The sequence below is a fragment of the Lutjanus erythropterus genome, chromosome 1 (assembly GCF_056507025.1).
Source record: "Lutjanus erythropterus isolate fLutEry1 chromosome 1, fLutEry1.hap2, whole genome shotgun sequence".
Taxonomy (NCBI): domain Eukaryota; kingdom Metazoa; phylum Chordata; class Actinopteri; order Lutjaniformes; family Lutjanidae; genus Lutjanus; species Lutjanus erythropterus.
In genome coordinates this window covers 2177316-2192566 of record NC_139317.1, presented here as the reverse complement: position 1 = coordinate 2192566, position 15251 = coordinate 2177316, and the positions used below count along the sequence as shown (strand labels likewise).

The following is a 15251-nucleotide window of genomic DNA, read 5'->3' as shown; positions in this document are numbered from 1 at the left end:
CAGAAACCACAAACAGAAGATGGATCTAACTCTTTTAACTGAAACAGTCACCAGAATGTTTTGTTAACATGTTAAAATCACAACATTTTTCTTCTGGAGCAGGACAGACGCTCCCAGACCCCAGAGGACAGGGGACTGGGGACAGAGGACAGAAGACAGGGGACAGGGGACAGAGGACAGGGGACAGAGGACAGAAGACAGGGGACAGGGGAAGGGGGACAGGGGACTGGTTTACCAACATGACACCTTTTTCTCCTCTTATGAGTTTGCAGGTCTGTATATAGTAATCAAAAAAATAATGATAAGAATACCATTAAGGTGAAACAAAAGCAATAAAAATGTTGATTTTTCAAAAAAGGAAACAATAAGGTGCAAAATATTTAAATTGTAATTAAGTAAAAACACTAATACCACAATGTAAAAATACCTAAATAAAGAATGTGAGTATTTTTTTCATCACAGCAGGTCAGTGATCAGTGTTTCAGTGACTCTCTGTGGATCAGTTAATAGTTTTATTTATGGCGGCCCGCAGTGTGCGAAATACCCGTCAATATTCGGGGGGGTCCCCATCTCCCGATTGTTGCGCAATACCGATCTAAATTTTCTCAATATGCAGTAGGTCTATAACATTACAATATTTCATGGATGCAAGCCAAGACAATCAGTCTATAGCCTACGTGACAGCACACAGGCACACACTTAACAATGTTTGATAATCCCATAGTATTCGCAAAGCAACACTGACATAGGAGGTTGCATTGGCTAAAGTTGTATGGATGCACGTTGTTTTATAACAAGGAGAGGCAAAGTTGTGCATTACAATGCAGACACAACAACAATTGACACCAATCTGGCGCATTTACAAGAGCAATTGACTGAATAAATGTCAGGTATAGCCTATCAGCACGCGATCAGTGCACTTGCAAATGAGAGCCTGCAGTATGACCGATCGTGTGACATAATTTAACCATCCATCTACAGCAAATATGACAGTGCTAGCAGCAGTAGCAGCTAACGTTACCCCAGCACCTGCTGCGTCTTCAGAGCACTCGGCCTCAACTTCACCTTGTTCTTCTGTGGAGTCACTGGGTGGGAGAGGATCCTCTGTTCTGGTAGCGAGTGGAACACTGTTCTACCTGCACCAGCATCTTCATCTCTGAGTGACACCTATTTGAACGTGAACCCAAAGTGTGCGCGTGATACACTCTGGTTTAGCTTTCGCTTGCTTGCCATTTTTAGTATGACCAGTATGACTTCTCAACGTTACGTCTTTCTTCTGTTTGGTGCGCACATGGCTAATTTGCATACACACACAGGACTGGCTGGCTTCGTTTGGCAAAAAATATTTGTGAGTATTTCTTTTTTTAAATTGAGCTTAAAAAAACATTTTAGTGACCATTAGTGACAATAAAATATTTCTTTTGACAAAATTTGAGACCCCCTTCAAATTTTGCTTTTGAGGCTTTCGTTGGTCTCGTGGGTTAATCGGGGGGGTCGGACCCCCCTGGACCCCCCCCGTATTTCGCACACTGGCGGCCCGCCACATTAAAAACATCGACATCACGACATGAGTTTCTATTTTTGGAGCTGCGCATCTTTTTCGGTCGTGTCTAGAAGGTAACTCTTTATTTGCACAACTCTCGCGAGATTTGTGTTCGTTATTTCTACTAAAATATCAAACTCGCGCGATCTTTCGCAGGTCTAGGGTTCCCTTCTAGACACGACCCTCTGTCTCTGTCAAACTACAGACAGCAGACTGACTGTAAACAGCACGATGTTTCACTCTGCAGTGTTTCACACAAACACTTTATTTGTGTGGACACACAGGTTTGGTTTGACACCAACTTTGGCATTTTTATTTTTTTAATCAGTCCGAGAGGACGACGGTATCAGTGATTGATTAGTGATCAGTCTGCCCTCCTCTCCTCCCTCACCTGTTCACTCTGCTGTGAGAAGATCTGAAAGTTTCTCACAGAGAAACACAGACTGTCCTGCTTTACGTTTAGGCCTCCTTATACAGTTGTTTAATGTTATAAGTGCATCTAGTTGGTGTCGATGTCATTAACCATCACGTTAGTTTCTGTTGTCATTAACAACAGTCTCCTCCACACGCAGCTTCTCTGCAGTTGGTCTGTGTGTTTCCTGATCAGATAAACCAGCGCCAGAAAGACTAGAATAGTTGCACCAGTTAAAATAGAAGCGTTCCGTAAAAAAATAAAATCTATTAATGATTCATTGGTTATAGGTCCGGGTCCGTATAGGACGGCGTCTGGGTCCAGACTCGGACCGCGTTCCGCCTGATATACTGTCTGTTTAGTTTATGAGCGTGTCTTTTGATGACATGACACAGATTTCTCTGTCGAAGACAAAATAACATAATCAGTGAAACATGCCATCTTTGACTATAAAGTTCGGCCTTTTATCTTATATTTCATGTCCACCTCATTATTTCAAGCGCAGATATCTAGAAAACAGTGTCTATGCTGATCTGAAGTCTGCGTGAGGTGAGCACATTCTTCGTTTGTAACTATTAGTTTATATGTGATGTGTTTTTGTGTGTTTGTAACATTTATATATGTGGCCCCAGGTGTCTGCAGTGCTGGATGAGAATATATAATTAATTTAATGTTTATTCATTTACTTGATTTAAACACTCTAATAATCAAATAAATGGCATCCTTTTAAAAAAAATACATTTCTTTGTATGTAGGTAGTGTAACTGGACTGTACCTGCAGGCTCCTGTCCTTTATTTGTTGTAGACATCGTCTGACTTTCCCTTTAACTCCCCTGTATTTTCAGACCTAGAGGAAAAACACTGATAATTGGAAATCAGTTGCAGAATCAAATCAGAACAATCAGAACATCAACGAAGTATCCTTAGTCTGTCATTGATTTGATACAGTTACATACAAATTCAGTGTAAAGTTCAGTAAAATGCTTCCAGCTCATAAAGTGTGACTGAAACTTACCCGACATCAGGTGGCAGGAGACTCTGAGGAGGTCTGTGTCAGCTGTGGTTTTTATAGCCCACAACTAAAAATGAAAGCATCCAATACACTGGACCACAAGGTTTCTATTATTATCCTCTCTGAGTTTGTAGAAGGTGAGTCAACTTAATGTTATCAGTAAACCAGTCTGACTGGGTGTAAACCACATAAATACAGGAAATGAAGAAAACTGTACTTTTGTCATTTATACAGAAAATCTGTGAACATTAAAATGTTCTCTAATTGGCCATAACTATTATTGCTAAAAATGATGTCAGGTTAGAGTCTTTTGTAATAACAATGAAGTATTACTAACATGATTGTTTCAACATGTTAATGCCACATCAGTTATCAATTAGGTGAATGTGTTTCTTAATTGTGTTTTATTTCTTCACAAGGATACAAAGACTTTTATTAATCATTTACAACAAGTTTGTATAAGGAGATTCTGATGCAGTTCCTTCTTTGATTGTTTAATTGGACTGGCTAAAGAGATATAATAAAAAAAAAAAAAACTAGAAAAAAAAACTAATTAACATGGAGGAGAGCCGTCTCACAGCCAGAGAGAAGAAGCTACTCTTCAGTCTGATGATACAGCAGCAGATACATCTGTATCTCTGTCCACGTGACATGAGGGTGAACAGGCTGGATGTTTTCTTTTTAACATCACCTCTCCTCCCTGAGATCACTGATGCTCAGTAGATAATGTTCTGGGCAGTTTTAATGACCTGCTGTAGAGTCCTCCTGTCCTGAACCTGTGCATCTCATGATGCCAGTTTGTGATGTTTCCAGTCAGGATGCTTTCTCTGTTGGTTAACAAGAACATGGCACTGGAATTTGGCCTTCTTAAGTTTCCTTGAGAAATACAGCTTAAAATAAACTATGTGGTGCATTTCATGGTTTCATATTTGCTGTAAAAGGGGTGAAGGTGTTTTCTTCATTTGCTCTTGACATGTGTTTCTGTCAGAACAACGTTATCACCAACAGCCTGAAAAGAGTGAAAGCAAAACCAACCACAGATTCTGTTGCCAGAAATATTGGCAGAGGTATGAACACCCATGTGGATCAGTGCCAGCCTCTTTTCTTGTAGGCAGTCTATTTCTTGGAAATCATTTCTTGTTCAGTTGTTTTTCACTTTCTTTGTCAGCCACAAAGTTACTGAACAGCCCTGGAAGAGTCTGCAAACAAGAGATGGACTCACTGTCCAGTTCTGTTAGCAGACAGACAGAGAGACACACATCAACTTAATGTTACTGTTATAACTCACAGATAACAGTCTGATAAAGAGGAGAGAACACCTGACTGCTGTTCCTGCAATTTACTCTCATGATGTTATTTTATTCTTTCTGTGTGACCAGAAGGAGAGTTCCACTTCATCCTCTCATTAAAGTTGTAAACACTGATACTCGCTTTGTCAGGAGGGGGAGACGTGGCCCTCTATGAATGAATGAATTTAACAATATGTCTGGCTTTTCTGAGCAACTTTAATAAAACTTCCCTCAGGGATTGTATTCTGTGAAGCAACAATCAGTCTTTGGGCTTTTATTTCTCCTCTGTAGGTTAACAAGAACATGGCCAGTAGTTTGGCCTTCTTATGCAGCCTGAAATAAACTATGTGGTGCATTTCATGGTTTCATATTTGCTGTAAAAGGGGTGAAGGTGTTTTCTTCATTTGCTCTTGACATGTGTTTCTGTCAGAACAATGTTATCACCAACAGCCTGAAAAGAGTGAAAGCCACAGATCCTGTTGGCAGAAATATTGGCAGAGGTATGAACACCCATGTGGATCAGTGCCAGCCTCTTTTCTTGTAGGCAGTCTATTTCTTGGAAATCATTTCTTGTTCAGTTGTTTTTCACTTTCATTGTCAGCCACAAAGTTACTGAACAGCCCTGGAAGAGTCTGCAAACAAGAGATGGACTCACTGTCCAGTTCTGTTAGCAGACAGACAGAGAGACACACATCAACTTAATGTTACTGTTATAACTCACAGATAACAGTCTGATAAAGAGGAGAGAACACCTGACTGCTGTTCCTGCAATTTACTCTCACTCATGTTGATCATCTCTTTGTGACCAGATGTGTTGTTCCACCTCGTCCTCTTATTGAGGTTGTAAACATCGATACTCTCTTTGACAGGAGGGGGAGACGTATGCATACAAGGCCAAGCAACTCTGATCCTGGTTCACTTTTTGAGGCTCTTTCAAGAATTTCACAATAAGCCTGGCTTTTCTGAGTAACTTTTATGAAATGGCCCTCTGGGATTGTATTCTGTAAAGAAACAAACATGTTCATACCATGCTGAAATATCAGGGGATAATTTGTCCAGCCATTTTTGTAATATTGTGAGACGTACAGCGTACAAAGTGAATCTAACAATGTACCTGTACCTACGATCATAAGTAGAGTCTGATCCCAGTAACAAATGATGTATATTTTGAGGTATATCTGTCACAAATACTTTACCCAGAGGTTTACTCTGCTATTATATTTATCCACATAGGAGCCCAAAATACACTCAAGCAGAAAGTGGACATGCATTAATGTATGGGGAGATGTCAGAGTGAGGGGCTGCCTCATCGGATGACACCCCTGATCAGTTGGTGATAAAGAGAGTATGTGTGTTTGTGCTGATGATGAAGAACACTTCTGGAACCAATTTCCTTCTTTAACACTTGTTAGTAAACCTGCAGATATTTTGTGGGATTCCTCTGAATCATCTGTGTGGGGACGACAGAAGAACATCATTATTCAGTTAAACTGTGGTTTAGCTGAACCTGAGCTTGTTTTCACACATCAAACCTACATGCAACAACATTTTAAACTCCTCAAAGTTCAGTTTTAGTTGAAGTCAGACTTAACCTCAGCAAAGCTAATCAGATGTTACATGACACAGCAACAGCTAACTGCTGAATGTCCAAGAAAATACCAAGAAGATCCTCTGAGGAAAGTGACACATTATCACTCTGCAGTCATGAATCATGTATTTCTTCTGGTTGTGGGTGGTACTTTGTCCAAACTGTCAAAGAGCTGAGTAATTGTTCTCCTTAATACTATATCTGACATATATCTGAACTTAATGAGCGCCGCCTTGTGGCTGTTTTCTCAAGTGACAAGCAAGTGGTGTGTTTGTGTTTGTGTAGACTTCAAGTTCCATACAGTGTTTGTTTGTTTGTTTTCTTGTTTTTTATGAGATAACTTTTCAGCTTCAGTGTAACTTGTTTGACTCATCATCTGTGTGTAAAAACTCAGTGAGAAGTTCAACATGATCAACAGATGAAAGGATGTCACTCTGCTGTCGACTTGTTTTCATCAAATTTAATCATAAACAACAAAGTCAGTTACATCAACAGATACATTTCTTATTCACCGACTTTGATCTGATACACATGAAAAAATAAACATGTTTGACATGAACATGTTAGAAATAAAACAGTAAAAATATTAAAGAATATTGATAACTTGTTAGAAAAATCTGTTTCACATGGAGTCTATGCTTCATCATCATCATCATCATTATCTTAAGCACTAGTCATTATGGACAGAGCTGTGTTTTTTAATAGTTAAAAAACAAAACAAAAAGCAAGGATGCCACAGTATTTATGCATACAAATACACAAATAGATTTTGAATCATTTACCCTTCAAGCACACATCTATTTCAGGTTACATAACAAGAAACATTGAGGAAAAAAATGTAAAAAGTGACAGAATTGAATTAATTCTAAGAATATAATCTCATCACATGGTCTTTGTACCACATGGCTTCACATCATCATCATTTTGTGTTCACTTGTCATCAACTAAACTTATTAAAAAGAATAAAACAAGAAAAAAATTTACTATTTATTATGTATCAATATTTGTTCACTGACTGGTATCAAATACACATAAATGTTTGTCTCTTGCTTGTCTTTGTAAAACATGGTTTTGTAAGAAAATACCAGATGTGAATCGATGAATGAACCATGATATCCCACATGGTTTTCCCCATTATCCTTGTCATCATTATTCTTGTGCACAACAGTTATAATGCATAATACAAAATACATACATACATACATACACCAAACATGGTGTTGAGGAGTGTTGACTTCCCGGTACTTTGAACACCCAACACAGTCAGAACCAACAGTCTGCTCTTCTCTCCAACCTTCCTGTGAAGCTCCATTCCTGTGTGGATTGTTCAGAGTAACTGGGGACACTGAGACAAGAAGACTTGAGACAGTCTGAAAAATGTCACTTTTCAGAGGTGTGATAAACTCATATTAAATTCCATTCACTTTCATTGTATTTCGATTGTGGCAGAAAATTCAGATATATCTCAAACTGGACAATTCAAAGCAAATATAGAGATATGATTTATTTTGGGGTTCTGTAAGCTTTGAGACTAATAATAATAATAATAATAATAATAATAATAATAATAATAATAATAATAATAATAATAATAATAATAATTCGTAACAAGTGTTGATAGACTTAAGGTGTGAGAAACTACTGACAGTTTTGTCATTGGTTATATCTTGAAAAACAAAACACTAAAGTAATAGATTTATTAAAAAAAAGATTTAATGCATTTTATCTTTTTTTTTAACAAATTCATTTAATTTCAATTCACATGATCTTTGTATACATGCCATGATTATTACCAGTCAGTAACTTATAAAAGAATCAATACAGAAAATATAAAAATAAAACAAACAAACAAAAAAGTGTTTGTTTTACAAACAAACAAGAAAATCACAGACACAACCAGAGCTACACATAATAGAGCCTCTATGCTTGACTCAAACTGTTTTGCACACAGCTTCCATTAGAACACAAACATCAAGTCTTTAATCAGGAAGTGGTTTCATTTAAACCACGTTGGACAAAACAACTGAAGCAAGAAGAAGTGTGGCAGGATGTCACATCTCTGTATCATATATGTACAGTTATACAGAACATTTATATATTCAAGACAAGTTTGTGTTGTTTTGAAGTCAAATTTTTGCTGTACAACAAATCACATCCTTCAATCATGACAAGCCGAGACTTGAATTATCTGGTAGTCGACACGCTGCTTCTGTCATTTAAGTCCTGTTTGAGAAAAAACAGAGAGATTTTGATTAATATTTAACAATACAGATATATAATATTTCAGCCAATCAGCAGTGAGATGTATTTGTTGTGTTAACAGTCTGACTTGTGTCTATATTTATAAAATAGAGTTCATTTTTCACTCACAGCATCGATAAAGCCTGTTCACACGGGCGATGTCATTACGGCTCATCTGTGTGGCGCGTCCAAAGGAAAGGTTAGAGTTGCCCTTAGCGATGATGGTTGGCTGGCCGTTTTTGGAGAAGGCGTATCTGGAGGAGGACACAAACACAACATTGTTGATATACAGAGCTGCACACACACAAACACAAGCACACACTGGATCTGTGCTCACCACTAAAGCATTCTTGCTTCATTTGCTTTCATTTATTTTTTACCTCCTTTGGATGTGATGTGATTTAATGATTTACAGTTACACTCAAAAACACACACGTACACTCTCACAAATACCCACTTGCTGTAATGCATGACAGAGTTGAAGTCATAGGGAGTTCCCAAGTTGTTAGTCTGCACCTTCCCGAAATTGTGCCCCCTTCCTGCACAAGAAGAGAGAACACACCAAAATATTTAAGCAGAGTTTTTAAATTTGCATCTGTTCAGGAGGATGTGAAGGTGCCTGTGGCTGCACCTTCTTTTGTGAATGCAACCTGGTGCATTCAATCAGAAGTTTACATACTAGTTCAGATTATAGCTGCCCTGAGCTCAACCCCAAAACCCACCTTCCTGTCTGAGTTACAGGACATGTAAATAATATAAAACTGGACACTATCTGATTATTAGACAACCACAAGGATTGTGGACGTACATTATTGATTATTTGTTTGTATTTATATTTGTGGTAAAGTGCCCTCTGGTGCCCATTTTCTATATACATTTACTGGCTTGGCTTGACTCGGTTTGTCTTGGCACGTCAGCCCAGCAGAGATTAGCGTTTCCATTATAACAGGCCGACCCAAGTGTCGTCAGAAAGGTGGTCATCATGGGTTGGCCATAGTCGGTGAGACGACACTGCGGCCCACTTGTAAGGGTCAGGCTCGCTTTGGCCCATCTCCAGAGAAGGTCCATCTTATGCATGACTCAGCACAGCCCAGGGCGTTAAAAGTGGTGATGGAAACAGAAATTGGTGCAGTACAGTTTGACCTGACGCAGCCAAAAGCGCCAGTGGAAAAGTTCCATAAGGTGATGTTCTGATGCAGAAAACATGGTAACTTGCCCTCTAGGCTGACTTTTCCGTGGCAAAATGTGATAAAGTGCCCTCTAGGAGGCCCTTCCATTGGTCCATTTATTCACTAATCCAGCTCATGCAGTCCAGAAAGGTAGGCTAATCCTAACCCCACCTGAATTTTCAATAGGATGTTCATTTTGCACCCTATTCTTACGTTTGATTTTTCTTTTCTTTTTTTTGCAATGCAGTTACTCGTTAATAATTTAATGCAAGTAATTGAATATGAAAATCACAGAATACCCAGTTTGAAGAGCCTAACTGATAAACCAAAAGAAAGTCTTGAGCACTTTGTGGTACTTCCACATCCTTTGTGTTCCTGACGTTAGATGTATGAAGAGAAAACAGAGAATGATAGCATGCTAACAGCTTTGCCTACAGCCTCACAGAGCTGCTAGCATGGCGGTTTCTGTCATTGATCTCATTTATTCATCTTGGACTCTAAACTCACCCCTCTGTTGTTCTCATCACATTATAACACAAAACCAGACCTGAAGGATAAAGGTAATGTGGGTAAACTGACCTGTCTGAATGTTCTGGGTGAGGATGGAGACATATCTGTCTCTGTCAGAGCGGACATGCTCATGATGGAAGCCCAGAGCGTGGAGAGCCTCATGCTGCACGGTGCCTATGGACAAACAACCCCTTTTACTCAGGGAGATGCTCTGTCCTCTAAACTGACGGCCCAAGGAGGACCAGCACCTGGTACACAAAGACAAAAACACAGTGAAATCACAGTGAAAAGTAACAGGCAGTGTTGATGCATTCTTTACCTCTGGTCTTGTTCATGGACTTTTGAAATTAACATTTCAAATGGATGGGGCATCCTGCAGCCCACTGGCTAACAGCAGTGCCATGCATCTCATCCTCCCTCTCTCTTCCCTTAATTCTTGTCTCTCTACACCTCCAAAGGTAAATAAAACTAAAAAAAAAAGTTAAATTAAAGTAGCCAGGTGAACAAAGGGTACAGCATGTTTCTAAACTGTTTAGATGATATGATATATTATATGATCCCCTGTGAAATTTTTGCAATAAAATGTGTTTCTTTCTGTGAAATAACACTGTCACTTTAAGAGCAGTGTAGGTTCTGTGTAGTATTGTCTACTACTGTCTAGTGTTGTCTACTGTCTTGTATTTGCCAGTATTGTCTAGTACTGTCTAGTGTTGACTAGTATTGTATACTTCTGCCCAGTATTGTATATTTCAGTCAAGTATTGTCTAATGTTGTCTATAATAGAGTCTAATCAAGTCTAGCCTACAGTTTAAAACGGAGGTTCATTAGAGTTGTTAACAGGAGGTATTGAGCTGGAGTCTGTGTGCAGTAAATATTCCTATATTGTGGTACTATTAACACCACTGTTTACCAGTGTCTCTGTACTCAGTTTGAAGCTGAAAGTTGATAGTAAGTGAAGGAAAGTGCAAGGAAACCACAGGAAAAAGTGAAACTCATTTACTGTTCTGTTACCTCTGTAACTATTAAAAATAATAATAATAATAATAATTTTGTGTTGGCCCTGTCATGTTTTTGATCTGGCCACATTAAAAAAATATAAAGAAAAGTTGCCTAACCATAATTACATGAAATCCAGATGTTACCAGCAGAATAATTGTTAAAATTTCTCAGTGATTTAAAACATCAACTCCAAATGTTTGTTTTAGTGTTAGAACCAGAGAGCATCTTTGTTAAAGTCTATTTGTCTCCCATTAATCATGGCATGAGCCCTCAGGTTAATCTTTTAACAACTAGGTTTGGACACTTTATGTAAAGCTGATGTTGATTGATTTCTTTTAAAGTAGTTGAAACTCGCTTTGATCACTGAAACACTCATTATACATTAATGCATCAGTATGAATTTAATAATATCATATATAAAGGGAACATTTTACTGCATGATGAGCTTATTAACTTTAATACTTGAAGATCATTTTTCTGTGTGTGTTCTTACCCATTTCCAGAGAAGAAGTGGATGAACTGTCGATGCCACCTTTGCCTCTGGACAAAGCGGATGCAGGTGGATTTGTGGAAGGTGAGCAGACCTCTAATGATGATGTTCCTCTCTTGTGGGGCTGCAGAGACCAAAGAACAGGCTGCTGAGACGAGGTCATACTCATCGTTCCATCATAGCAACTCACATCTTCCACTCAGAACTTGGTGTGTGTGACGATGAAGCTTGTTGAAGTGTTAAGTTTTCTTCATGTCATTAGTTGACCTCTTCATTATTATCAACATGGATTTAACACAGTTTTAGTTTGATCTTGGTTTGAACTTTGCCTATTAAAACAAGCTTTAAAGATGAAACCAGTTAATAAAAACTTAGATTTGAAGTTCTGGAGGATGTCACGGTTACAAATGGATGCAAAATAAGAAACTTTGTGGTTAAAAATAAATTAATAAAGTGCATGAATGGTACCAATCACTAATTTGATGGAATAATTTCCATATGACATGACATCTTCAAAATAATTTGGCATTATTTCACAGAACTGTATATGCAGGCAGGGTGAAGAAATACTAAAAATAATTAGACTGAACTGGTATTTATTTCTCTTTTCATTATTCAGTTTGACATCATGTTCATATCAGATGATTAATCTTCAGGATGGGATGCTGTTTTGCCCAAACCAGTTAAAACTTAGTACGGAGGAAATAAAATAAATATGTATTTTTCAGTTGACAGTTTGTTTTGGGTAATAAAATATTAAATAAATATTTAATATTTTGTCCCTGATATCAATCCATCATCTCCTCCCTCATTGAAATGTACACTGTTGCATGCTGGACCAGTCGTTGACTTCCAAACTAGTTCATCTTGTACATAAACATCTTGAACTAAGATTCAACAGATTAAAGTGAAAACAGCCTGTAAGTGTGAAACTCTGCACACTGAAGCTCAAACATCCAAGCAAAGCACCAACAGTGAAACTAATCATTGTAGACAGGAGCTGATAATAACTAATACATTTAAAGCAGCATGTGAACTTTAGTAGTATTTTAACATCTCTAAAGTTCATAATGTGACACTCTATCCATCATGTGCTGATATTTATTAGGTGTGCTTTTTTCTTTGAGGTGTCAAACTAGTTTATTAACAGAACACAGAAGAACAATATGTTATGAGACACTTTTCTTACATTAATGGATGTAAATGTTGCTGAATGTTGAACTCCAGTCAATAAGGCTTAACTACTTACCAAATGACATGAAAAGTAAAAAACAGTGTTTGCTAAACGACTTTTTATTCTCCATCTATTTATTCAAGCACAATAAATAATATGTTAATCATAATAATAACATGTAAAGTATTTCCACATACTTATGAAAGGTTTTTGTTTTTATATAATAAATCTCTTTTTCACTATGATGAAACTTTGGTATTTGTGACTGGAACCAAACAACGCTGGTGACGGACCTGGACTGTTTTTTAGGAGTCAAAGGTTCTGCAGCTTACTGTATGCAGAGGAGAAAGAGACAGGCACGTAGACGTAGCGTCCACGTTTCGGCCACAGGCAGCCTCTGGCGGTGCAGGGGACGGCATTCCTCTCTGTATTTGGCCTGATGTCACCGTGCACCAGTCCCGTCGCTGCAGAACAACAAATAAACACACAATTATATGAATCTTCATACCAGGAGTTTTACATGTTGGATGGACATGGACCACTGAGCTAAGGCTGCAACTTTTATTACTGATTAATCTAATCTAATTTAATTAATTATTATTGTTTTTATTATTATTTATTTTGTGAGGTCATGTGATTACTTGTTTTGTCTGATGAACAGTCCAAAACCTAAAGATATTTGATTTACTGTGATACATAAGGAGGAAATCTCACATGTAACAAGCTGAAGGCAGCAAATGTTTGGGATTAACTTCTGATAAATGACATAAACAACAGAAACTAATAACTGATCATCATAAATGTTTACAGTTCATTTTCTGGTGATTGACATTGGCTAACCAAAGGTTTCTGCCCAACAACAAGCTCATTGTGCTTATATGTTGTCATCATGTATTTGTATTTTAGCCAGAATTATATAAAACTGTCTTACTTATATCAGCATTAGCTTTCTCGATGATGTCAGAGACGTCTGAAGACCCTTCTGGAAGCAACTCTGGAAGCAAACAGAGAAAACAGACGATGTCAGAAACAAAGTGCAGCAGTTTAAAATGATTAACATGTGAGATTTGCATTTTATGAAGCCCTGAGTGAGGGGAAGAAAAATTCAGGTCCATTTTTAAAGTTTGATCTAAACTTTATTTCTCTCCAGTCTTTATGATTTGAACATTTGGAAAAACATTTTGCCAAAATAACATTTCTAAGTTCCTTAAAGTGTTTTTTTTTTTTTCATGCGTGAAACAGGTGAACAAAAGTTTTGTCAGGTCATTTGTTGTGTTGTTGTTGGTGTTTGTTGTTGTCATGCTCATTTTTGCCACAAGAGGCTGAAGTGCACCACGACTCCATGTTTTAAATAGGACTGAAAGCATTTATGTTTTCTTCCTGGTGTGTTTTAGTTTTTCCCTCTTCTCTAAACACAAGGTACATATTGTGCATATCAGCAGATTATTTAACATTACCAGGGGTGGAAGTAAATAATTACAAATACTCAAATTACTGTAGTGTTTTTGGGGTACTTGTACTTTTATGAGTACATTTTCAGGTCTGTTTTAAATGGATAGTTTGGAAAGGATGGGCTTTGTGGAGATGAGAGGAAAAAAGAAAAAGGTAGATAACATTTATTTAAATATTTGGAGAATTCTTCATTATTCAACTCACCTAGTTGATCTCCATCGATTTCATCGGCTTCATTTGTTGCACCCTGTCAGACAAAGACACAAAATTGTATCTTATCATGTTGTCCTCTGATGATGTTGTTCGACAGATTAATCCACTGTTCTCCGGTGAAAAATGTGTCTTATGTTAAAAGAGGCAGACTTACCGGAGGAACGGCCGTCAATGAGACGAAGAGGAGGAAAAGGAAGGCTGGAGTCATGATGAAGGTCCTCCAACAAACTTGAACTGCAAATCTGAAATCCTGTCAAAATCAGAACAGTGTTAAGGAAAGGTTTGTTTTAAAAGTGCTAAATTATTGAGGTAAGAACAGAAATGTGAGTGGAGTTTACCTGCTGTAGCTGGACTCTGATGTTTGATGCAGCAGGTGCTCAGTCTTGTCTCTTTATAGGCAGCTGGGTGTGTCTGAGGGAGATAAAACATGATAAAGTTCCCTCTGAGGTGGACTTCCAGGGAAGAAAACGTGATGAAGTTCATCACAGGCTGCCCTGCATGCTATAAAATTATTCTTCCTCCACATACCTCGAACTTAATTAATTGTTGTTGTTGTTGTTGTAAAATGACTTATTTCACTTTTAAAATTTGATCCACTTGGGTCAAAAACATTTGCAAAGTCTAAAAGAGCTACAATTTAAATGATTTTATTATAAAGCATAAGTTAGCCATGTTGTGGCTGAAAAAGTCTCTCGTGTGCACGGTCTGTGGGTGGGATTCACTGAGCTGGTAACTGACTTGGTGACTCCAGTGACTTGGAAACACAACTGTTTTTAGTGAGTGACTTATACAAAGTCAGTGCAGTGAAAAGAGACATCCTTCATCTCCAGTAGACAACATGTAGACCTGCTGTTCTACTGAACTCTATGAAAAACACTAAATGACCGTTTCAACATTTTATCCCTGATTGATTCTACTACACACCTACAGGGTTGTCAGAATAAACATTTTTCTTGTTCACTCACGTGGAAATTAATCTTTGGCTCCAAAGTAAAACACATGGTGCAATAAAAATGGAAACAAAACAAAGGGACATGACGACAACAGCTCATACACACACACACACACACACACACACACACACACACACACACACACACACACATGAAAACTTCCTCTACCTGGGTTAGAGTACACCAGATAAAAACAATAAACACAG

General features: G+C 37.9%; 1 protein-coding gene across 1 annotated transcript; it reads right to left on the bottom strand.

Moving 5' to 3' along the window:
- Positions 1 to 8206: 8206 nt before the first annotated feature.
- LOC146332451 (hatching enzyme 1.2-like) lies at positions 8207 to 14401 on the bottom strand. Its single transcript, XM_084715663.1, has 8 exons — positions 14247 to 14401; positions 14084 to 14126; positions 13359 to 13421; positions 12760 to 12891; positions 11257 to 11377; positions 9834 to 10012; positions 8543 to 8624; positions 8207 to 8339 (listed from the first exon to the last, which is right to left on the bottom strand). The coding sequence occupies exons 1-8, from the start codon at positions 14298 to 14300 to the stop codon at positions 8207 to 8209; spliced, it is 807 nt and encodes a 268-aa protein (XP_084571789.1). The 5' UTR covers positions 14301 to 14401.
- Between the last annotated feature and the right edge of the window lie 850 nt (positions 14402 to 15251).